Below are 24,785 nucleotides of genomic sequence, written 5' to 3'. Positions count from 1 at the left end.
ACCCTTTAGCTGACAGGAAGCACCCTTTAGCTGACAGGAAGTACCCTTTAGCTGACAGGAAGCACCCTTTAGCTGACAGGAAGTACCCTTTGGCTGACAGGAAGTAACCTTTAGCTGACAGGAAGCACCCTTTGGCTGACAGGAAGTACCCTTTAACTGACAGGAAGCACCCTTTAGCTGACAGGAAGTAACCATTAGCTGACAGGAAGTACCCTTTGGCTGACAGGAAGTACCCTTTAACTGACAGGAAGCACCCTTTAGCTGACAGGAAGTAACCATTAGCTGACAGGAAGCACCCTTTGGCTGACAGGAAGTACCCTTTAACTGACAGGAAGCACCCTTTAGCTAACAGGAAGCACCCTTTAGCTGACAGGAAGTACCCTTTAGCTGACAGGAAGCACCATTTAGCTGACAGGAAGTACCCTTTAGCTGACAGGAAGCACCCTTTAGCTGACAGGAAGTACCCTTTAGCTGACAGGAAGTACCCTTTAGCTGACAGGAAGCACCCTTTAGCTGACAGGAAGTACCCTTTAGCTGACAGGAAGCACCCTTTAGCTGACAGGAAGTACCCTTTAGCTGACAGGAAGCACCCTTTAGCTGACAGGAAGTACCCTTTAGCTGACAGGAAGTACCCTTTAGCTGACAGGAAGTACCCTTTAGCTGACAGGAAGTACCCTTTAGCTGACAGGAAGTACCGTTTAGCTGACAGGAAGTACCCTTTAACTGACAGGAAGTACCCTTTAGCTGACAGGAAACACCCTTTAGCTGACAGGAAGTACCCTTTAGCTGACAGGAAGCACCCTTTAGCTAACAAGAAGTTCCCTATAGTTGACAGGAAGCACCCTTTAGCTAACAGGAAGTAACCTTTAGCTAACAGGAAGTAACCTTTACCTAGCAGGAAGTAACCTTTAGCTGACAGGAAGCACCCTTTAGCTGACAGGAAGTAACCTTTAGCTAACAGGAAGTAACCTTTAGCTAACAGGAAGTAACCTTTAGCTAGCAGGAAGTAACCTTTAGCTGACAGGAAGCACCCTTTAGCTGACAGGAAGCAACGTTTAGCTGACAGGAAGCACCCTTTAGCTGACAGGAAGTACCCTTTAGCTAGCAGGAAGCACCCTTTAGCTGACAGGAAGCAACCTTTAGCTGACAGGAAGCACCCTTTAGCTGACAGGAAGTAACCTTTAGCTAACAGGAAGTAACCTTTAGCTAACAGGAAGTTCCCTATAGTTGACAGGAAGCTCCCTTTAGCTGACAAGAAGTACCCTTTAGCTAACAGGAAGTACCCTATAGCTAACAGGAAGTACCCTATAGGGAACAGGAAGTACCCTATAGCTAATAGGAAGTACCCTATAGCTAGTAGGAAGTACCCTATAGGGAACAGGAAGTACCCTATAGGGAACAGGAAGTACCCTATAGCTAATATGAAGTACCCTATAGCTGACAGGAAGTACCCTTTAGCTAACAGGAAGTACCCTATAGCTGACAGGAAGTACCCTATAGCTAACAGGAAGTACCCTATAGGGAACAGGAAGTACCCTATAGCTAATAGGAAGTACCCTATAGCTAGTAGGAAGTACCCTATAGGGAACAGGAAGTACCCTATGGCTAACAGGAAGTACCCTATAGCTAACATGAAGTACCCTATAGCTGACAGGAAGCACCCTATAGCTAACAGGAAGTATCCTATAGGGAACAGGAAATACCCTATAGCTAACAGGAAGTACCCTATAGGGAACAGGAAGTACCCTATAGATAATAGGAAGTAACCTATAGCTAGTAGGAAGTACCCTATAGGGAACAGCAAGTACCCTATAGCTAATATAAAGTACCCTATAGCTGACAGGAAGTACCCGAAAGCTGACAGGAAGTACCCTATAGCTAGTAGGAAGTACCCTATAGGGAACAGGAAGTACCCTATAGCTAACAGGAAGTACCCTATAGCTAACAGGAAGTTCTCTTAGATTTCAGGAGGTAGCCTGTCGGAGCCGCAGTCGTTCCAACAGACGTTTTATTTGTATCAGCTGAGCGACTCGGAGCTCCAAGTCGCTCAGACTCGTATGAAACTTCGTGACAGGAAGCGTAGCCCGGCCCGGTTCCAGGAGGTTCTGCTCTCTGTTGGCCGCAGTCACGGCCGAAGCGGTCCGCTGGACAGGGTTCTGGTTCTGGCTGGGTTTTCACAGATCCTCCCTTTTCTCCTGGACGTCAGCAGAGTCTGACGCCTCCAGAAGGTTCTGATGGATGACCCGGATCGGCCCAGATCGGCTTCCTGCTGCTCTGGAACATTTTCCCTCAGATACAAACGGTTCCTCCTCCAGACTCTTCTGGGTCTAGGTTCTGATATTTCAGATCCAGAAGAAGCGCTGCAGCTTTCTGGACCCGGTTCTGACCGGTAACTGTCGCCTGCAGGTGGAGGTGAACGGTGACATCACCACGCTGCAGCTGACCGGCCTGATCTCCCAGACGGAGTACGACGTCGCCGTCACCCCCGTGTACGACGACGGACCCGCCGCCCCCATGCTCGGAACCGCCATCACAGGTCCGGACCCGGCTCGTTCAGAACCTCGCAGGCTCACGTCGCTTCCAGCTGCACTTTACAACTCAGTTTGTCAGTTTCATGGCTCTGGTTCTGAGATGTCCCGACCTTTTCTGGCCCGGTTCTGCATTTCATTGTGAAGCTGCAGGTTGTTAGGGTGAATATCAGATTAGACTCACGGTTCTGTTGGTCCACAGGACCGGACCTGGTGCTGTCGGATCACCAGGACAAACCTCAGAATTAAAGTGTTGACAGTTTTATTACCTCTGCTGGTTCTGGTCCAGTTTGCAGACAGGAAGTTCTGGTTTCATCTCTGGATGCTTTCCCAGCTTTAAGCAGAACTTTAGTCGTCTGAACCAGAACCGCTGCGGTTCTGATTGAGTCCCAGCAGCCTCATCTCTCTTCCTGCACAGCCTGACGTTTGTAGATTCATGGCTTAGCGGTCGCTCCGGTTCTTTCCTCTGGAGTCTGCAGGAATGTTGGAGTCGAATCTGATTCCTGCTCCAGTTTTCAGGCTTTTTCCCGACCCAGACTCCAGGTTCTGCTGGTACCAGCTGGGACTGGCACTGCCTCCAGCCTGTGAACCTCAGGCTGCTTCACGCCAACCGGTGGTCAGATCTGCTTCCTGTCTCCTTAAACAGATGTTGTCCCGGCTCCCAAGAACCTGCAGTTCTCCGAGGTGACCCAGAACTCCTTCAGAGCCACCTGGGAACACGGCGCTCCAGATGTGGCGCTCTTCCGGATCTCATGGAGCAAGAAAGGCGAGAAGGACCTTAAGAACGTAAGCTGTCATCCAAAGTGCTGAAATATATCCGCTCTGCGTTTTATCCCTGAGAAACTATCTAGTTAGACTCTTCACCTGCTGTTGGAAGCATGGTGGTGGCAGCATTATGCTGTGATGCAGCTTAGATGGTTGAAATCTGGACCCGGTGGTGGGCAGCACTAACCATAAAGAAGCATTTCTTCTGCTAATGCTAAAGCTGCTAATGCTAAAGCGCTACGCCAAAATGGCATTTAGCTATTGGGAAGGCGTGATGTTGACACGGGGTTAGCGGAGGCTAGTGCTAGGTCGCTATGCCAATGTAGTAGTTAACAGAACACAGTGAATGCTAAATGCCAATCAACTAAGTAATTTAGCGCCTCAGAATCTTTCTGCCAAAATGAATCTAGGGGAAGCTACAGTTTCAAAGTTAGCAGAGATGCTAAGTTTCTTGGTTCCGTCCGCAACAGGAAATCCTGAGCAGCGATGAGAACTCGTACGTTCTGCAGAACCTGGACCCGGACACGGAGTACCTGGTGACCGTCACGGCCATCTATCCCGACGAGTCGGAGAGCGAGGACCTGATCGGAACCGAGCGGACCTGTAAGTGATCCCGCCCCCCCAGCAGGACCTTCTGCTCTGGGCTGACCTGGAATAACGCTCTTCTTCTTCTTGACGTCTCTTTCTAGTGCTGAAGGCTCCAGATGGTAGGTCACTGAGAGGTCACGACCTTCTCAGAGTTTGTTCACGCTTTGAGGCGACGGGCGGCAGCGTTCGTGTCTCAGCATGTTTGTGTTTCAGAGCTTTGCTGTGCGTTCACACCACCAGCAGCATCTTTTTTAGCTTAGCTGCCCTTCAGGGTTAGCTTAGCTGCCCTTCAGGGTTAGCTTAGCTTCCTTAAAGGGTTGGCTTAGCTTCCTTACAGTGTTAGCTTAGCTGCCCTTCAGGGTTAGCTTAGCTGCCTTAAAGGGTTAGCTTAGCTGCCCTTCAGGGTTAGCTTAGCTTAGCTTCCTTACAGGGTTAGCTTAGCTGCTCTTCAGGGTTAGCTTAGCTTCCTTACAGGGTTAGCTTAGCTTCCTTTCAGGGTAAGCTTAGCTGCCTTAAAGGGTTAGCGTAGCTTCCTTTCAGGGTTAGCTTAGCTTTCTTTCGGGGTTAGCTTAGCTTCCTTTCAGGGTTAGCTTAGCTTTATTTCGGGGTTAGCTTAGCTTCCTTTTAGGGTTAACTTAGCTGCCTTAAAGGGTTAGTTTAGCTTCCTTTCAGGGTTAGCTTAGCTTCCTTACAGGGTTAGCTTAGCTTCCTTTCAGGGTTAGTTTAGCTGCCTTAAAGGGTTAGCGTAGCTTCCTTTCAGGGTTAGCTTAGCTTCCTTACGGGGTTAGCTTAGCTTCCTTTCAGGGTTAGCTTAGCTGCCTTAAAGGGTTAGCGTAGCTTTCTTTCAGGGTTAGCGTAGCTTTCTTTCAGGGTTAGCTTAGCTTTCTTTCGGCGTTAGCTTAGCTTCCTTACAGTGTTAGCTTAGCTACCCTTCAGGGTTAGCTTAGCTGCTCTTCAGGCTTATCTTATCTGCCTTACAGGGTCAGTTTAGCTGCAGTCAACCAGGTGTGTCCCGGTGGCGCCTGCCTCTGGCTGTGGTGTGAACGCAGAGTCAGGATCATCATCCGCTGTGCGTCTCCATAACCTCACCATCGTGTGGCTCCATGTTGTCGCATGTTGTTCAGTCATCCTGCTGCAGCGATGGAGCTCAGTCTAACTACATCGCCATGGCAACCTGTGCTGCTGCTATAGGCTTAGCCTGATCCTAGATTTTCATCCGTATGCTGCACTATTAGGTCAAAGTTCATACTGTAGCGTACCTAGCGGTGGATAGTATAGACGCTAAATTCATTCCAAAGCTAGCTACTGATCTGATCAACAATAAACTGCCACTGCTAACTGAACATCTGATGCTGGCCAATCAGAAGGATACAGCTCACTAGCGTTAGCTTTGGAGAGTCTAGTGACTAGCATGCCTTGAATGGTCTTCTTCCTTTACTGTCCATTAGCACAGCAGTCTAAAAATAGCCTATGGTAGCTTAGCATCATCTTTGGTAAGTCTATTGTTTTCCTTCATAAGCCAATTGTTATCCTGGATAGGTTAACATTAATGTTGGTTATCCTAGAGTTAGGCTTTGATAGCCTAGCATTAGCCTTTGATAGCCTAGCATTAGCCGTGGTTAGCCCAGCGTTGATCTCTGATAGATTAGCATTAGCCTTGGATAGCCCTGGTTAGCTGAGCGTTGGACATTGATAGGTTAGCGTTGGCCTTGATTAGCCTAGTGTTAGCCTAGTGTTAGCCTAGTGTTAGCCTAGGCTAACCCGGAGCTGTCCTCTGGTCTTTGGTCTTCATGGTGCTGCTTGTGAAGCTGGCTCAGATAATTGGTTCTGGACCAACCAGAACCGTTGGGTTTGGGTTGAACAGTCAGGGTTCTGAAGTCCAGTTCTGCTCCAGCTTCACTCATCATCATCATCATCATCATCATCATCATCATCATCATCATCATCATCATCCTGCTGCTTCCATCCTAATCCTGACCTTTGCAGCTCCATGCCCTCCTGCAGAGGAACCACCACCATCATCATCATCATCATCATCACCTCACTGCGTCCTCTCTCTCTGCCTCCAGTGCGACCCGAGCCGCCGCGGAACCTGCGGGTGTTCAACGCCACCGTCTCCTCGCTGACTGTGAAGTGGGACGCCGCTCCCGGTCCCGTCAAGAACTACAAGGTCACGTACCTGCCGGTCGCCGGCGGCGAGCCTCAGACGGTAAGGCCCGGCCCGGATCCTGGAGGGGATTCGTCACGGGGATCAGAGAGCAAAGGGATAACAACAGTTTGACAATAACAGAATAAAGTCAGGGCTTCAAGATACGGTGGCGGTTTGACCATCAGACTGATTGGCAACCACGAGAGAGAAACGTCATACTACCAGAATATACGGACCGGATCCGCCTCAATCTATGGACCGGATCCTATAAGATATACGGACCGGATCCTATAAGATATACGGACCGGATCCGATAAGATATACGGTCCGGATCCGCCTCAATCTCCGGACCGGATCCACCTAGACATACGGACCGGATCCGCCTAGATATACGGACCGGATCCGCCTAGACATACGGACCGGATCCGATAAGATATACGGACCGGATCCGCCTAGATATACGGACAGGATCCGATAAGATATACGGACCGGATCCGCCTCAATCTCCGGACCGGATCCGATAAGATATACGGACCGGATCCGATAAGATATACGGTCCGGATCCGCCTCAATCTCCGGACCGGATCCACCTAGACATACGGACCGGATCCGCCTAGATATACGGACCGGATCCGCCTAGATATACGGACCGGATCCGCCTAGATATACGGACCGGATCCGATAAGATATACGGACCGGATCCGATAAGATATACGGACCGGATCCACCTCAATCTACGGACCGGATCCACCTAGACATACGGACCGGATCCGCCTAGATATACGGACCGGATCCGCCTAGATATACGGACCGGATCCGATAAGATATACGGACCGGATCCGCCTAGATATACGGACCGGATCCGATAAGATATACGGACCGGATCCGATAAGATATACGGACCGGATCCGCCTAGATATACGGACCGGATCCGATAAGATATACGGACCGGATCCGCCTCAATCTACGGACCGGATCCATCTAGACATACGGACCGGATCTGCCTCGATCTGAGGACTGCAGAAAGGAATGCTGGGAATTTGAGTCTCTGAGATGTTCTGACTGATGGACCTCAGAACCAGGAGAGGCCCGGCAGAACCTTCTGTCCTAGATATCACTCAGCATATCTGAAGGATCTGGACTTTGACTAGGCCGTTAGTTCTTCTGTTTCAGCCGTCCTGTCCAGTTTGGACAGGAAGGTCCCGCAGCATGACTCCTCCTGCGTTTTCCTCACACCGACTCGTGTGAACAGGTTGAGATGCCGTCGGCCGAACTCTGTTCCTCTGGCTCAGAACCGGGCCGCCTCCGAGGCGCCGGGTTTGTTTCAGACTGCAGAGATCCAACAGTGTGCTGGGACATTAGGAACCATAATCTGAGATTATGGAGCCTGTGTGTAATCTGACTCTGTGTTTCCTGAGAGCAGCTGCAGGTCGGCGGGAAGAAGACCAACATCATTCTGCAGCAGCTGCAGCCCGACACGCCGTACTCCGTTACCGTGGCAGCCGTCTACCCATCAGGCGCCAGCAGGGACATCAAAGGAGAGGGAAAAACCAGTAAGCAACTGGGAGCCCCTGGATGAACTGTTAATCCAGTGACTCAGAGAAAACTGACAGAATAAAGCTGTTTTTAATTGAATAATCCCAGATTAAGGCTATGTTTCAGTGAATAATCCCAGATTAAGGCTATGTTTCAGTGAATAATCCCAGATTAAGGCTATGTTTCAGTGAATAATCCCAGATTAAGGCTATGTTTCAGTGAATAATCCCAGATTAAGGCTATGTTTCAGTGAATAATCCCAGATTAAGGCTATGTTTCAGTGAATAATCCCAGATTAAGGCTATATTTAAGTGAATAGTCCCAGATTAAGGCTATATTTAAGTGAATAGTCCCAGATTAAGGCTATATTTAATTGAATAATCCCAGATTAAGGCTATATTTAAGTGAATAATCACAGATTAAGGCTATATTTAAGTGAATAATTCCATATTAAGGCTATATTTAAGTGAATAATCCCAGATTAAGGCTATATTTAAGTGAATAGTCCCAGATTAAGGCTATATTTAAGTGAATAATTCCATATTAAGGCTATATTTAAGTGAATAGTCCCAGATTAAGGCTATATTTAAGTGAATAGTCCCAGATTAAGGCTATATTTAATTGAATAATCCCAGATTAAGGCTATATTTAAGTGAATAATCACAGATTAAGGCTATATTTAAGTGAATAATTCCATATTAAGGCTATATTTAAGTGAATAATCCCAGATTAAGGCTATATTTAAGTGAATAGTCCCAGATTAAGGCTATATTTAATTGAATAATCCCAGATTAAGGCTATATTTAAGTGAATAATCACAGATTAAGGCTATATTTAAGTGAATAATTCCATATTAAGGCTATATTTAAGTGAATAATCCCAGATTAAGGCTATATTTAAGTGAATAGTCCCAGATTAAGGCTATATTTAAGTGAATAATCACAGATTAAGGCTATATTTAAGTGAATAATTCCATATTAAGGCTATATTTAAGTGAATAATCCCAGATTAAGGCTATATTTAAGTGAATAGTCCCAGATTAAGGCTATATTTAAGTGAATAATTCCATATTAAGGCTATATTTAAGTGAATAGTCCCAGATTAAGGCTATATTTAAGTGAATAGTCCCAGATTAAGGCTATATTTAAGTGAATAATCCCAGATTAAGGCTATATTTAAGTGAATAGTCCCAGATTAAGGCTATATTTAAGTGAATAATTCCATATTAAGGCTATATTTAAGTGAATAGTCCCAGATTAAGGCTATATTTAAGTGAATAGTCCCAGATTAAGGCTATATTTAATTGAATAATCCCAGATTAAGGCTATATTTAAGTGAATAATCACAGATTAAGGCTATATTTAAGTGAATAATTCCATATTAAGGCTATATTTAAGTGAATAATCCCAGATTAAGGCTATATTTAAGTGAATAGTCCCAGATTAAGGCTATATTTAAGTGAATAATCCCAGATTAAGGCTATGTTTCAGTGCATAATCCCAGATTAAGGCTGTGTTTGCCGTTGCAGAGCCCCTGGGCGGCGTGAGGAACCTGCAGGTGCTCAACCCCACCATGACCACGCTGAACGTGCGGTGGGAGCCGGCGGAGGGCCGGGTCAGCGAGTACAAAGTGATTTACGCTCCGGCAGCCGGAGGAGCGGAGAGCATGGTAGGACTGGTAGGAACCTGCTTCCCTCAGGCTTCACGGTGTCACTGGCCTAGTTAAAGTAAAACCTGGCAGAGTTTCAGTCTTTATCGTGAGGAAAGAAGCTGTGGGGTGAAGCGGGGAAATGCTGGGTCAGCGGTTGCTATGGAAACGCCCTGGTTTCCTGCGCAGCAGAGGAGCTTTAGCTACAGCGGCTCTTTTATCAGTGCTAACATGCTAACAGCAGAGCTAGCTTAGCGATAGCCGCTGCAGCCGAAGGAAGACATAATCTGGGCCAGAGCAGCTGATCGTAGTGTGAAACAGCTGCAGGTCACGTCGGTCTGCTGCTGCGGATGTCTCCAAGCGGCTGATTAGTGTGGCTTGTTGCTGCAAACAGGAAACGGTGTCGGCGGGAACCACGGCCACCATCCTGCGCGGCCTGCAGCCCGACACGCTGTACTCCGTCACGCTGGTTCCGGTTTACGCTGAGGGAGATGGGAAGAGGATGTCTGAAAACGGGAAAACCAGTAAGTCCCAAACCCGGCATGACTCGGAGAAAAGCTCCGCCCTCTCAGCGGCGCTCTGCCTGCTTCAGGAGCGTTGGGCGGCGTGAAGAACCTGGTGGTGAGCGACCCCACCATGACCTCCCTGAACGTCCGCTGGGACCCGGCCGACGGCGCCGTGCGCCTCTACAAGGTCTTCTACGTTCCGGCCGCCGGCGGCCGAGAGGAGATGGTGAGAACCGGGCCGCCGTCGGGCCGACTGACGCGGCGGCGTTCTGACGCTCTGACCCGTTTCAGGAACAAGTTCCCTCAGGAACCACAGCCACCGTCCTGAGGAACCTGCAGCCCGACACGCTGTACACCGTGTCCGTGGTGCCGCTGTACCCGGCGCGCGAAGGCCGGCGGCAGTCCGAGGACGGCAAGACGCGTACGCTGCCGCACGACGTTGGGGCTCGCCCTGCCTCACACTCGACCTTTGACCCGACGTGTCGGCGTGTTTCTGCCCACAGTGCCTCTGAGCGGCGTCAGCGGCATGAGGGTCAGCAACCCCACCATCACCACGCTCGCCGTCAACTGGGACGCCGCCGACGGCAACGTCCAGGGCTACAAGGTCATCTACGTCCCGGCGGACGGCGGCCTGGAAATCGTGGTGAGGTCATCAAACTACCGACCCGAAAAGTTTTATTTTTATTAAAGTTCAGGGTTCTGAACTCAACGTTTCCCAGAAAAGATTTAATAAAGAAATAGCTGAGCAGAAGTTCTCAGCTCCTTACATTTTCCTTCCACTCAACTTTCCATCACCATGCTTGGATGCAGGCAGCTGGTAGTTTAGAGTTTAGGTAGTTTGTTTTCTCTAGGTCTCCTTCCTGCCTGAGGAACCGTCTCTGCGTGTTTCGGCTCGTAGCCGACAGCTTTGCTCCATCGCAGTGACGTGAAAACGATCCTGCTGATCGTTTGTCAGCCTGACATGTTGAGCCTCCTGCTGCAGGGCGGCTGGCGGCTCTCTGGGATTCGAACCGTCGCCCTGGGAGAGCCGATCAAAGCCTCGGCGGGGATTTACGGAGCCTCTGACGGGATAATCCCTGCGCTCCGCCGCCAGACAGCAGCGCCGGCTGCTGCCAGGAACCTCGGCTGGTCCGGACGGATTTACTGTTTTTAAATCCGACGGAGGAACGTCTGGCTCCTCTGACGCGGCGCAGATCCAAAACCTTCTGCCGTTACAGTCAAACCTAAAGTCTCGGTCAGCAGGACGCGCTGCTGGATCTACTGACCTCTGACTGTCCTGACCTCACTTCCTGTCCTGACCTCACTTCCTGTCCTGACCTCACTTCCTGTCTCCGGCAGGAACAAGTGTCCGAGAGCACCACCTCCACCGTCCTGCAGAAGCTGCTGCCCGACACCAGCTACACCGTCACCGTGGTGCCGGTGTACGCCGAGGGAGACGGACCCAGCCTGACCGACACCGGCAAGACCAGTGAGTACCGGCCGGCCTGAAGGGGGCGGAGCCTGTAGGGGGCGGAGCCTGCAGGGGGCGGAGCCTGCAGGGGCGGAGCCTACAGGGGGCAGAGCCTGAAGTGGGGGGCGGAGCCTGCAGGGGGCGGAGCCTGCAGGGGGCGGAGCCTGCAGGGGGCGGAGCCTGCAGGGAGGGAGGGCCGTGTTCTGGGACATGATTGGTCGGTTGGCTCCAGCAGCCCAATGAATCGATACATTGGTTGGACGTTAACATGTGAAAAACAGATTTAAACGAACATTAAAGGGCCGGTATCATCTACAATCAATTTGTTTGAGAAATCCTCTAATCTCCTAGCCCTGCCTTCCAGGCGCAGCTCCTTCAGACTAGCCAGCAGCAGTTAGCAAACAGCTGCTGAGCTCATTACAATAAATACATAACTTAGGAAATTAATTTACTAAAACTGGAGATAAATACAAAAGTAATTGATTGAATACAACTTTATAATTATGTTTAAATAAATTTCATGTTCCACCGTTTGAGACGTTGTGACCTTTGAGACGTTGTGACCTTTGAGACGTTGTGACATTTGTGACCTTTGACACGTTGTGCCGTCTGTGCGCTCAGGGCCCCTGGGGTCCGTCAGGAACCTGCAGGTGACCGACCCCACCACCAGCACCCTGAACGTCCGCTGGGAGCCGCCCGAGGGAAACGTCCGCGAATACATCGTGATCTGGGAGCCGACGGCCGGCGGAGAGCAGGAAGTGGTGAGCCGCTCCGGAGACGACCGTCCTGACCGAAACGTATCAGGGGCCTTCCTTCTCCTCTGCTGCTCAGGTTCAACCTGGAGTCACTTTCCAGACCTCAGCAGGTTTTCCTGCTTCCTGAATGAACGTCTGAAGTCCTGAACAGCTTCCTGGAGGAATCCCACCTCTAATTCCCAGATTCAGTCCCACCACCGCCTGACCTGCATGCAGACAGCATCCAGTCCCACCCTGACCTGCATGCAGACTCTCCTTTCTCTGGGATTCCTGACACGAATTCCTTCACATTTCTGAATCCAGACTCAAAATCAAGTTTCCATTCAAAGTTTGGACAAATTTAAATTATAAATACAAAATTTCAGTCTGAATTTCCTGCAGAGATTTCAGTGAATGTCTGGTTTGAAAAGCGCAGAGGACAGGAAGGTGTCCATGTCTGTCCTGGAGGACAGAACCAAGCCCGGCTGACCCTCTTCCTGTCCACCCAGGACCAGGTCCCTGGAACCGCGTCCAGCACCGTCCTGAAGCAGCTGCAGCCGGACACGGAGTACTCGGTCACCGTCGTCCCCGTCTACCCGGAGATGGAGGGGAAGTCCATGTCTGAGACGGGGAAGACAAGTGAGACGCTTCCCGTCCAGAGGACTGGCGGTGAAACCCGGTGATTAACCCGCGTGTCCCTCCAGATCCGCTGGGCGGAGTGAGGAACCTGAAGGTGGTGGATCCCTCCATCGGCACGCTGACCGTCCGCTGGGACCCGGCCGTGGGAAACGTCCGCACCTACAAGGTCTTCTACGCCGCGCAGCCCGGAGGACAGCAGGAAGTGGTGAGAGCCGTTTCCTGTCCCAGCGAGCGTTCCCCCTCAGGCCCAGCAGAACTGATCGGGTCGTCCAACAGGAGGAGGTTTCCGGCGGCACCACCAGCACCGTCCTGAGGAACCTGCAGGCCGACACGCTCTACAGCGTCGCCGTGGTTCCCGTCTACCCCGACGTGGAGGGGATCCGGCAGGAGGACCAGGGCAGGACGAGTAGGTCCACCGGAACCGGCACATGTCTGACCGGCCGGTCCGAACGGGTCCAAACCGGTCCGAACGGGTCCGAACGGGTCCAAATGGGTCCGAACGGGTCCAAACCGGTTACAGTCGTTTCTCTGCGTAGCGAACCAGGCAGGAGAGATCGCAACCTGACGGGGTCGGGGTTCGTTTAGAGGTCAGGGTTCGTTTAGAGGTCAGGGTTCGTTTAAAGGTCAGGGTTTGTTTAGAGGTCAGGGTTCGTTTAGAGGTCAGGGTTCATTTAGAGGTCAGGGTTCATTTAGAGGTCAGGGTTCGTTTAGAGGTCAGGGTTCATTTAGAGGTCAGGGTTCGTTTAGAGGTCAGGGTTCATTTAGAGGTCAGGGTTCGTTTAGAGGTCAGGGTTCGTTTAGAGGTCAGGGTTCATTTAGAGGTCAGGGTTCATTTAGAGGTCAGGGTTCATTTAGAGGTCAGGGTTCGTTTAGAGGTCAGGGTTCGTTTAAAGGTCAGGGTTCGTTTAAAGGTCAGGGTTCATTCCAGGAAATGCTGCAGCTAAGAAAATCAGCTCGAGCTTCACCACCTGTTAAGTTTACGTAAAGATGTGAATCCTGGTTCATAGTTTAACCCCATGAACCAGGATTAGGATTAGGGACATCCTGATCCTGATCCTGATCCTGATCCTGATCCTGATCCTGGTCCTGGTCCTGATCCAGGATTAGGATGTCCCTAATCCTAATCCTGGATCATCTGTGCTCTAACAGCCTGCCGTTCCTTTCAGAGCCTCTGGGCGGAGTGAAGAACCTGCAGGTCACCGACCCGACCACCAGCTCCCTGAGGGTCCGCTGGGAGCCGGCCGAGGGCGACGTCCGCCAGTACCGGGTTCTGTACGCGCCGGCGGCCGGCGGCGCCGAGAGCGCGGTGGGTGGGAGTCTGACTCCGGTTCCACCGGGCCAGCCCAGAACCTCATCGTCCTGAATGAGGACGGGTCGGGAGCCAGGAGCTGATGCTGTGTTTGTGCTGCAGACGCAGGTTTCCGGGCTCAGCACCAGCGCGGTTCTGACGGACCTCAGCCCGGACACCCAGTACAGAGTGACCGTCGTGCCCGTCTACGACGACGTGGAGGGAAACCGCATGTCTGAGAACGGGAAAACCAGTGAGTTCCTCCCGGACCGGACCGGGCCGGGGTTCTGTAGACCGCCGGGGGTTCTGACCGCTCTCTGTGGTCCGTTCGCAGAGGTTCTGGGCGGGGTGAAGAACCTGAAGGTGACCGACCCGACCACCAGCTCCCTGAGGGTCCACTGGGAGGCGGCCGAGGGAAACGTCCGCCAGTACCGCATCTTCTACGTCCCAGCAGCCGGCGGCGCCGAGGACATGGTGGGCGGGCCGGGCCGGGCCGGGCCGGGCCGGTTCTACATTAAACTCAGTATTTCTCTGGATTCTCAGGAAAGCTTTCAAACTTTAAAGGGCCGGTAACGTTTTTCATCTTCCATCGTGTTTTAGTGTTTTCCCAGCAGAACGCGGCTCCTTCAGACTAGCCAGCAGCAATTAGCAAACATCTGCTGGGCTCATTAAAGGAGCTGCTGCTCAGAGCGGCGCTGGTAGAAACGTTAAGAGATTAATACAGGAGCCATGACTTCCTGGAGGCGGAGCTTCAGAAAGAGCTTCTTAAAGAGACAGAGTTGAGTCACATCATGCAGGTCCCGTAGTTCCTGCCTGGATAACGCGGAGCACCGGCCCTTTAAAAGGAAGCTTCCTGGCTTAGTTCTGGGCCGGGCAGAACCCCTCAGAACCGACCCGCCTCTCTGTGTCTGTGGGAAACAGGAGCAGGTTTCGGGCGGAACCACCGACACGGTGCTGAGGAACCTGCTGTCGGACACGCCGTACACCGTTACCGTGGTTCCCGTTTACCCCGAGGGCGAAGGCTTGCGCCAGGCCGACAGAGGAAAGACCCGTAAGTACCGACCCGGTTCTGCAGAGCCCACCGTTCACCTCTTTGGTCTGTCAGCTGTTTGTTCCCCTGCTTGTGTTGTCCTGGGTTTGGACTCGGTTCTGACCGGACCCGGTCAGTCGGGGTTGATGTTTTCCTCCTGGTGCAACATTAATGGACCCAGAACTAAAGTAAATACCAATAAATCCATCCAGTTTCAGCATCCTGGTCATTCATGGAGCTTCTTTACGAATGTGGACGCTAACATTAGCATTAGCTGCTACATGTTAGCATTGAGATGCTATTTCAGACTAGCACAGCTTCACTGATATGCTAACTCCTTTTAGCACAACCCAAACACAACAACAGCGTTTTCCAGCATCCAATCAGATCGTTTGCTAATGTTAGCGGACGTAGCGGTGCGCCAGATTTACAGTCGTACCAGAAACACTCACAGAAAAAGGTTCCAGTTGGAATGAAAATGTGATTAATGGCATCACAATGTTAACGAGTTTTTCACCAGTGGCTCCAGTTTTCCCAGTAGGCGGTGGTGAGCCTGGAACAGAACCTGGAACAGAACCTGGAACAGAACCTGGATCAGAACCTGGAACTGGACCTGGAACAGAACCTGGAACAGAACCTGGAACAGAACCTGGGACAGAACCTGGAACTGGACCTGGAACAGAACCTGGAACAGAACCTGGAACAGAACCTGGGACAGAACCTGGAACTGGACCTGGAACAGAACCTGGATCAGAACCTGGGACAGAACCTGGAACAGAACCTGGGACAGAACCTGGAACAGAACCTGGGACAGAACCTGGGACAGAACCTGGAACTGGACCTGGAACAGAACCTGGAACTGGACCTGGATCAGAACCTGGAACTGGACCTGGAACAGAACCTGGAACTGGACCTGGAACAGAACCTGGAACAGAACCTGGAACTGGACCTGGAACTGGACCTGGAACAGAACCTGGAACTGGACCTGGATCAGAACCTGGAACTGGACCTGGAACAGAACCTGGAACAGAACCTGGATCAGAACCTGGAACTGGACCTGGAACAGAACCTGGAACAGAACCTGGATCAGAACCTGGAACTGGACCTGGAACTGGACCTGGAACAGAACCTGGAACTGGACCTGGAACAGAACCTGGAACAGAACCTGGCACTGGACCTTCTGCTGTTATTGTGTTTGTCTGTTGCTGTAAAACTGGTGTTTTACCCCCAACCGGGTCGGCGGGTTCAGACTGAGACCAAACGACCTCTGACCCCCAGAGTAACCCGAACCGGGCCGCTCTCGGTGTGTCCTGCCTGACCTTGTGTTGACCTCTGACCCCTGCAGTTCCGCGGACGCCGCCCAGGAACATCCAGGTGTACAACCCGACGCCCAGCAGCCTGAACGTCCGCTGGGAGGCGGCGTCGGGCCGGGTGCAGCAGTACCGCGTGGCCTACGCCCCGCTGAGCGGCGCCCGGCCCGCCGGGTCGGTGAGTCACACCCCGCCGCAGAAACCGGGTCAGAACCGGGCCGATATGAGCCGGATAATGGGTCCGGTCCAATCAGCTGAGGTTTAAGGTTTGGTTTGGTTCTCTGCACAGATAAAAAATGTTTTCACTGATCCGGTTCCGGCTGGTTCTGATCCAAAGCGAACCGTCAGGGAACGAGTCAGAACTTTTTAACTTCCTGGAAGTTCAGTTCTCTGTATCCCGGTCCTGATCCGGTACCGAGACCCGATCTGGCCCATGTTTTGTTTTCGTTAGTTTTGTGATATTTTGTGAATCTTCAGGATAATTTTTATACGTCTTTTATTTTGTATTCAGTTTATTTTTATTATTAGTATTAAAATCGGTTTCCTGCTGGCGGTTCTGGTGTCACGGCGTTCTGGGCCGAGCCTGCAGAACCTGGCGACCCGTGTTGTTAGCGTTAGCTCTGATGAACTTCCTGTCTCAGCGTTGCCGAGCCGGACCGATTGTTTCTGCAGTCTGAGCCGACGTCGGTTCTGGAAAAGCGAGCAGAACTGGACCTCATTTCCTGTTTTTGCTCTCTCTCTGGTTCTGGAAGGTTCTGGTTCCTGGAAGCATCACCAACGCCTACCTGGACAACCTGATCCCGGACACGCCCTACGCCATCACCGTCTCGGCGCTGTACGCCGACGCCGAGGGGGCGTCGGTCAAGGGCGACGGAAAAACACGTAAGAACCCGACCGAAGGCCGAGCCGGCCCGGTTCTGGCCCGGTTCTGGCCCGGTTCTGGCTCTGTGCAACCAAATCCCTGAGAGTTAATGAAAGAACGGGTCAGGAGAGGCGCACTTTAAAACGAAACAGGATTCTTGTAAAATTAGATTGATGTGATTTTCAGGTAAATAATTAGATCCTTTATAATCTGTAATCTGATGAATCAGAACTTTATAATCTGTAATCTGATGAATCAGAATAAAAGCGTTTTAATCCCAACATGACATCATCATCAGAGTGAAACCGGCACATCGGACCCGGAACACGTTAGTGGTGCAGATTAATTACTTTCTGTTAATTTAGCCTCAGATGTATTTTCATAAAATACGTCAAAAGGTTATTTTTATTATGTTTCATTTGTTTTTATTTTACTTTTAATGCCATTTTTTGTTTACATTAGTAATTTATCTTTTTTAATGTATTTACATTTTTAATGTTTTTTTCATTGGTATTTTTATTACATTTTTAAACATTTCATTATTAATTTGTTTGGTTTCATAAAGTCGTCCGTCTGATTCCCTGATGTTCGGTTTCCAGCCAGGAGGCGGAATAAAGAATCAGCTGAAACCGGACAGCGTCCCTGCGGCGCTCCGGACACGTTTCCTCTCCCTGCAGCCATGTTTTCCAACCGTGTGTGTGTGTGTGTGTGTGTGTGTGTGTGTGTGCGTGTGTGTGTGTGTGCGTGCGTGCGTGCGTGCGTGCGTGCGTGCGTGCGCGTGTGTGTGTGTGTGTGTGTTCCAGTGCCCCGAGCCGGCCCCAGGAAGATGCGCGTGTACGACGCCACCACCAGCAGCCTGACGATCGGCTGGGACCACGCCGAGGGCCCGGTCCGCCAGTACCGGATCGCCTTCGCCCCCATGGCCGGAGACCCCATCACAGAGTTTGTGAGTTCAGCTTTCCGCCTCGGACTGGAAACGGGAATCGATAAAAACCCGAAGGGTAGACCAGCGGTTCTGGTTCTGCCCGGATCCAGACGGAGGAGTCTCAGCTGGAGTCATTCTAGTTCTCGGCACAAACTGCGTGGTTAAAACCCGTCTGCTGAAAACAGATGGTCTGGCTCAGCTATGCGATGAGGTCACTTCCTGCCTGGCCTCCCCAGCTATGAATCACCGCTAGCGCGGCAAATTACGGCCTCTGTTGGACCAACACTGTCACGAGGAGCATCATGACGTTATTAATGGCTCTGGGAACTGCCGGTGAGTCGCTGCAGACTGAGCAGAACCTCTGCGGTCCAGAACCGTTAGCTGCACCAGAACTGCCAGCCGTTCTGCAGCGACTCGGCTTTCAGTCCCACAGGAATTTAAGCTGTAAAATCCCAGTTTTGCTCATTAAAACAGATTTTAATTTAGTTACGCTGCTGTCGGCGTTCATGCCACCGTTGGACAACATGCTGCTAACAACTCTTAGCTGACATTAGCATTTTGGCTAATTTTAGCTTACACTTCAGTGTTTGCGTACTGAACGGAGTAACTGATGTTAGTCAGCATGTTACTAATAACCTACATGCTGATGATAGCAGTTAACTTTCCATTAGCATTGCAGCTAATTTGGATTTAGAAGCTAAGCTTAACAAACTGAATGGAATGACTCAATGCTAGTCAACATGATATCAATACCCTACATAATATTGACATAATTTTAGCTAACCTAAGCACTTTAGCTAAACTTAGCTAACGCACTTGATTACATCTAAGATTGAGTCCTTAACTGGAGGTCAAAATGCTACTGATAGCCCTCATGCTAATGAAAGCATTTAAGCTAAAATGAGCATTTTAGGTTATTTTGATAGAAATTATAAATTTAGCACTTACATTCAGGGACTTCCTAATAAAACTGAATAAAAAGCAGCCGGAGTCCAAAGACTTCAGAACCTCAGTGTTGATCCATATCTGTAGAACTGGAGAACCAAAGTGGATCAGTAGAACATCTAAAGCCCTGCTCTGTGAAACTGACGCCTTTCTGTCTCCTGATGTCCCAGACGATGGTTCCAGGGAACCGGAACAACGCCATGCTGCCCAATCTGCTCCCAGACACGCCCTACAACATCACCGTGGAGGCCGTCTACGCCGAGGGGCCCGGAGGGTCCCTGAACGGGAACGGGCGGACAAGTGAGGAAGCCCAGCCTGGCTCAAAACCGTTAGCTTAGCAAGAACCGTTAGCTTAACCAGCAGCTCTAGCCAAATCAAAACCGTTAGCTTAACCAGCAGCTCAAGCCAAATCAAAACCGTTAGCTTAGCAAGAACCGTTAGCTTAGCCAGCAGCTCAAGCCAAATCAAAACCGTTAGCTTAGCAAGAACCGTTAGCTTAGCCAGCAGCTCTAGCCAAATCAAAACCGTTAGCTTAGCAAGAACCGTTAGCTTAGCCAGCAGCTCTAGCCAAATCAAAACCGTTAGCTTAGCAAGAACCGTTAGCTTAGCCAGCAGCTCTAGCCAAATCAAAACCGTTAGCTTAGCTCCTCCAGGTCCACTGGAACTGACGGCTCCTCTCCCGTCTCTCCAGTCGGCATGCTGAGTCCCAGAAACCTGCGGGTCTCAGATGAGTGGTACACCAGGTTCCGGGTATCCTGGGAACCCGTCTCTGCTCCGGTTCAGGGATACCGGCTCATCTACTCGCCTCAAGGTGAGTGCTGCTCCATCTGTCTCACCAGGTTCCTCTGGTTCCTCTGTGGTTCCTCTGGTTCCTCTCTGGTTCCTCTGTGGTTCCTCTAGTTCCACTGTGGTTCCTCTGGTTTCTCTGTGGTTCCTCTAGTTCCACTGTGGTTCCTCTCTGGTTCCTCTGTGGTTCCTCTAGTTCCACTGTGGTTCTTCTGGTTCCACTGTGGTTCCACTGGTTCCACTGTGGTTCCTCTCTGGTTCCTCTCTGGTTCCTCTGTGGTTCCTCTAGTTCCACTGTGGTTCCTCTCTGGTTCCTCTCTGGTTCCTCTGTGGTTCCTCTGGTTCCTCTGTGGTTCTTCTAGTTCCACTGTGGTTCCTCTCTGGTTCCTCTCTGGTTCCTCTGTGGTTCCTCTGGTTCCACTGTGGTTCCTCTGGTTCCACTGTGGTTCCTCTGGTTTCTCTGTGGTTCCTCTGGTTTCTCTGTGGTTCCTCTGTGGTTCCTCTGGTTCCTCTCTGGTTCCTCTGTGGTTCTTCTGGTTCCTCTGTGGTTCCTCTGTGGTTCCTCTGGTTCCACTGTGGTTCCTCTGGTTTCTCTGTGGTTCCTCTGTGGTTCCTCTGGTTTGTCTGTGGTTCCTCTAGTTCCACTGTGGTTCCTCTCTGGTTCCTCTGGTTTCTCTGTGGTTCCTCTAGTTCCACTGTGGTTCCTCTCTGGTTCCTCTGGTTTCTCTGTGGTTCCTCTAGTTCCACTGTGGTTCCTCTCTGGTTCCTCTGGTTTGTCTGTGGTTCCTCTAGTTCCACTGTGGTTCCTCTAGTTCCACTGTGGTTCCTCTAGTTCCACTGTGGTTCCTCTGGTTCCTCTCTGGTTCCACTGTGGTTCCTCTGTGGTTCCTCTGGTTCCTCTGTGGTTCCTCTGTGGTTCTTCTGGTTCCTCTCTGGTTCCTCTCTGGTTCCACTGTGGTTCCTCTAGTTCCACTGTGGTTCCTCTGGTTCCTCTGGTTTCTCTGTGGTTCCTCTAGTTCCACTGTGGTTCCTCTCTGGTTCCTCTGGTTTGTCTGTGGTTCCTCTAGTTCCACTGTGGTTCCTCTAGTTCCACTGTGGTTCCTCTAGTTCCACTGTGGTTCCTCTGGTTCCTCTCTGGTTCCACTGTGGTTCCTCTGTGGTTCCTCTGGTTCCTCTGTGGTTCCTCTGTGGTTCTTCTGGTTCCTCTCTGGTTCCTCTCTGGTTCCACTGTGGTTCCTCTAGTTCCACTGTGGTTCCTCTGGTTCCTCTCTGGTTCCTCTGGTTCCACTGTGGTTCCTCTAGTTCCACTGTGGTTCCTCTAGTTCCACTGTGGTTCCTCTGGTTCCTCTCTGGTTCCTCTGGTTCCACTGTGGTTCCTCTGGTTCCTCTGTGGTTCCTCTAGTTCCACTGTGGTTCCTCTAGTTCCACTGTGGTTCCTCTCTGGTTCCTCTCTGGTTCCTCTGTGGTTCCTCTAGTTCCACTGTGGTTCCTCTAGTTCCACTGTGGTTCCTCTGGTTCCTCTCTGGTTCCTCTGGTTCCACTGTGGTTCCTCTGGTTCCACTGTGGTTCCTCTGGTTCCTCTGTGGTTCTTCTGGTTCCTCTCTGGTTCCTCTCTGGTTCCTCTGTGGTTCCTCTGGTTCCTCTGTGGTTCCTCTGGTTCCTCTCTGGTTCATCTGTGGTTCCTCTGGTTCCTCTGTGGTTCCTCTGGTTCCTCTGGTTCCTCTCTGGTTCCACTGTGGTTCCTCTGGTTTCTCTGTGGTTCCTCTAGTTCCACTGTGGTTCCTCTGTGGTTCCTCTAGTTCCACTGTGGTTCCTCTAGTTCCACTGTGGTTCCTCTAGTTCCACTGTGGTTCCTCTCTGGTTCCTCTGGTTTCTCTGTGGTTCCTCTAGTTCCACTGTGGTTCCTCTCTGGTTCCTCTGGTTTCTCTGTGGTTCCTCTAGTTCCACTGTGGTTCCTCTAGTTCCACTGTGGTTCCTCTAGTTCCACTGTAGTTCCTCTCTGGTTCCTCTGGTTCCTCTAGTTCCACTGTGGTTCCTCTCTGGTTCCTCTAGTTCCACTGTGGTTCCTCTCTGGTTCCTCTGGTTTCTCTGTGGTTCCTCTAGTTCCACTGTGGTTCCTCTCTGGTTCCTCTAGTTCCACTGTGGTTCCTCTGGTTCCACTGTGGTTCCTCTAGTTCCACTGTGGTTCCTCTAGTTCCACTGTGGTTCCTCTAGTTCCACTGTGGTTCCTCTCTGGTTCCTCTAGTTCCACTGTGGTTCCTCTCTGGTTCCTCTGGTTTCTCTGTGGTTCCTCTAGTTCCACTGTGGTTCCTCTCTGGTTCCTCTAGTTCCACTGTGGTTCCTCTAGTTCCACTGTAGTTCCTCTCTGGTTCCTCTGGTTCCTCTAGTTCCACTGTGGTTCCTCTCTGGTTCCTCTAGTTCCACTGTGGTTCCTCTCTGGTTCCTCTGGTTTCTCTGTGGTTCCTCTAGTTCCACTGTGGTTCCTCTCTGGTTCCTCTAGTTCCACTGTGGTTCCTCTGGTTCCACTGTGGTTCCTCTAGTTCCACTGTGGTTCCTCTAGTTCCACTGTGGTTCCTCTAGTTCCACTGTGGTTCCTCTCTGGTTCCTCTAGTTCCACTGTGGTTCCTCTCTGGTTCCTCTGGTTTCTCTGTGATTCCTCTAGTTCCACTGTGGTTCCTCTAGTTCCACTGTGGTTCCTCTAGTTCCACTGTGGTTCCTCTGGTTCCACTGTGGTTCCTCTGGTTCCTCTGGTTCCACTGTGGTTCCTCTGGTTCCACTGTGGTTCCTCTAGTTCCACTGTGGTTCCTCTAGTTCCACTGTGGTTCCTCTGGTTCCACTGTGGTTCCTCTGGTTCCACTGTGGTTCCTCTAGTTCCACTGTGGTTCCTCTAGTTCCACTGTGGTTCCTCTAGTTCCACTGTGGTTCCTCTCTGGTTCCTCTGGTTTCTCTGTGGTTCCTCTAGTTCCACTGTGGTTCCTCTGGTTCCACTGTGGTTCCTCTATTTCCACTGTGGTTCCTCTAGTTCCACTGTGGTTCCTCTATTTCCACTGTGGTTCCTCTGGTTCCTCTGTGGTTCCTCTGGTTTCTCTCTGGTTCTTCTGGTTCCTCTAGTTCCACTGTGGTTCCTCTGTGGTTCTTCTGGTTCCTCTAGTTCCACTGTGGTTCCACTGTGGTTCCTCTAGTTCCACTGTGGTTCCTCTGGTTCCACTGTGGTTCCTCTGGTTCCACTGTGGTTCCTCTAGTTCCACTGTGGTTCCTCTGGTTCCACTGTGGTTCCTCTAGTTCCACTGTGGTTCCTCTAGTTCCACTGTGGTTCCTCTATTTCCACTGTGGTTCCTCTGGTTCCACTGTGGTTCCTCTGGTTCCACTGTGGTTCCTCTAGTTCCACTGTGGTTCCTCTAGTTCCACTGTGGTTCCTCTAGTTCCACTGTGGTTCCTCTCTGGTTCCTCTGGTTTCTCTGTGGTTCCTCTAGTTCCACTGTGGTTCCACTGTGGTTCCTCTAGTTCCACTGTGGTTCCTCTAGTTCCACTGTGGTTCCTCTGGTTTCTCTGTGGTTCCTCTAGTTCCACTGTGGTTCCTCTGGTTCCTCTGTGGTTCCTCTGGTTTCTCTGTGGTTCCTCTCTGGTTCCTCTGGTTTCTCTGTGGTTCCTCTAGTTCCACTGTGGTTCCTCTAGTTCCACTGTGGTTCCTCTATTTCCACTGTGGTTCCTCTGGTTTCTCTGTGGTTCCTCTGGTTCCTCTGTGGTTCCTCTCTGGTTCCTCTGGTTTCTCTGTGGTTCCTCTAGTTCCACTGTGGTTCCTCTGGTTCCTCTGTGGTTCTTCTGGTTTCTCTCTGGTTCTTCTGGTTCCTCTAGTTCCACTGTGGTTCCACTGTGGTTCCTCTAGTTCCACTGTGGTTCCTCTATTTCCACTGTGGTTCCTCTGGTTTCTCTGTGGTTCCTCTGGTTCCTCTGTGGTTCCTCTGGTTTCTCTGTGGTTCCTCTAGTTCCACTGTGGTTCCTCTGGTTCCACTGTGGTTCCTCTAGTTCCACTGTGGTTCCTCTATTTCCACTGTGGTTCCTCTGGTTCCACTGTGGTTCCTCTATTTCCACTGTGGTTCCTCTGGTTCCTCTGTGGTTCTTCTGGTTTCTCTCTGGTTCTTCTGGTTCCTCTAGTTCCACTGTGGTTCCACTGTGGTTCCTCTAGTTCCACTGTGGTTCCTCTATTTCCACTGTGGTTCCTCTGGTTTCTCTGTGGTTCCTCTGGTTCCTCTGTGGTTCCTCTGGTTTCTCTGTGGTTCCTCTAGTTTCTCTGTGGTTCCTCTGGTTCCACTGTGGTTCCTCTAGTTCCACTGTGGTTCCTCTATTTCCACTGTGGTTCCTCTGGTTCCTCTGTGGTTCCTCTGGTTTCTCTCTGGTTCTTCTGGTTCCTCTAGTTCCACTGTGGTTCCTCTGTGGTTCTTCTGGTTCCTCTAGTTCCACTGTGGTTCCACTGTGGTTCCTCTAGTTCCACTGTGGTTCCACTGTGGTTCCTCTAGTTCCACTGTGGTTCCACTGTGGTTCCTCTAGTTCCACTGTGGTTCCTCTATTTCCACTGTGGTTCCTCTGGTTTCTCTGTGGTTCCTCTGGTTCCTCTGTGGTTCCTCTGGTTTCTCTGTGGTTCCTCTAGTTCCACTGTGGTTCCTCTGGTTCCACTGTGGTTCCTCTAGTTCCACTGTGGTTCCTCTATTTCCACTGTGGTTCCTCTGGTTCCACTGTGGTTCCTCTATTTCCACTGTGGTTCCTCTGGTTCCTCTGTGGTTCTTCTGGTTTCTCTCTGGTTCTTCTGGTTCCTCTAGTTCCACTGTGGTTCCACTGTGGTTCCTCTAGTTCCACTGTGGTTCCTCTATTTCCACTGTGGTTCCTCTGGTTTCTCTGTGGTTCCTCTGGTTCCTCTGTGGTTCCTCTGGTTTCTCTGTGGTTCCTCTAGTTTCTCTGTGGTTCCTCTGGTTCCACTGTGGTTCCTCTAGTTCCACTGTGGTTCCTCTATTTCCACTGTGGTTCCTCTGGTTCCTCTGTGGTTCCTCTGGTTTCTCTCTGGTTCTTCTGGTTCCTCTAGTTCCACTGTGGTTCCTCTGT

At 50.9% G+C, this 24,785-nt stretch overlaps 1 protein-coding gene across 6 annotated transcripts in view; it reads left to right on the top strand.

The window, feature by feature from the left end:
* The window catches only part of col12a1b (collagen, type XII, alpha 1b), a 104,175-nt gene that overhangs the window by 57,037 nt on the left and 22,353 nt on the right, over window positions 1–24,785 (top strand). For 3 of the 6 annotated variants that reach the window (XM_081602126.1, XM_081602123.1, XM_081602128.1), the window contains 25 exons: window positions 2,407–2,536; window positions 3,175–3,314; window positions 3,764–3,896; window positions 3,983–4,000; window positions 5,951–6,090; window positions 7,454–7,583; window positions 9,095–9,243; window positions 9,608–9,737; window positions 9,806–9,945; window positions 10,011–10,140; window positions 10,223–10,362; window positions 11,058–11,187; window positions 11,791–11,930; window positions 12,413–12,542; window positions 12,608–12,747; window positions 12,819–12,948; window positions 13,709–13,848; window positions 13,954–14,083; window positions 14,165–14,304; window positions 14,752–14,881; window positions 16,206–16,348; window positions 16,923–17,052; window positions 17,836–17,978; window positions 19,073–19,202; window positions 19,594–19,713. In XM_081602126.1, coding sequence (XP_081458252.1) covers window positions 2,407–2,536; window positions 3,175–3,314; window positions 3,764–3,896; window positions 3,983–4,000; window positions 5,951–6,090; window positions 7,454–7,583; window positions 9,095–9,243; window positions 9,608–9,737; window positions 9,806–9,945; window positions 10,011–10,140; window positions 10,223–10,362; window positions 11,058–11,187; window positions 11,791–11,930; window positions 12,413–12,542; window positions 12,608–12,747; window positions 12,819–12,948; window positions 13,709–13,848; window positions 13,954–14,083; window positions 14,165–14,304; window positions 14,752–14,881; window positions 16,206–16,348; window positions 16,923–17,052; window positions 17,836–17,978; window positions 19,073–19,202; window positions 19,594–19,713 — 3,256 coding nt within the window. The remainder of the gene's footprint in view (window positions 1–2,406; window positions 2,537–3,174; window positions 3,315–3,763; window positions 3,897–3,982; window positions 4,001–5,950; window positions 6,091–7,453; window positions 7,584–9,094; window positions 9,244–9,607; window positions 9,738–9,805; window positions 9,946–10,010; window positions 10,141–10,222; window positions 10,363–11,057; window positions 11,188–11,790; window positions 11,931–12,412; window positions 12,543–12,607; window positions 12,748–12,818; window positions 12,949–13,708; window positions 13,849–13,953; window positions 14,084–14,164; window positions 14,305–14,751; window positions 14,882–16,205; window positions 16,349–16,922; window positions 17,053–17,835; window positions 17,979–19,072; window positions 19,203–19,593; window positions 19,714–24,785) is intronic. The other 3 variants (XM_081602124.1, XM_081602125.1, XM_081602127.1) reach the window with 3 other exon arrangements.

Source organism: Poecilia reticulata, chromosome 21 (genome assembly GCF_904066995.2).
Source record: "Poecilia reticulata chromosome 21, P_reticulata-male-v2, whole genome shotgun sequence".
Taxonomy (NCBI): domain Eukaryota; kingdom Metazoa; phylum Chordata; class Actinopteri; order Cyprinodontiformes; family Poeciliidae; genus Poecilia; species Poecilia reticulata.
This window is presented reverse-complemented; position numbering and strand designations above follow the sequence as displayed.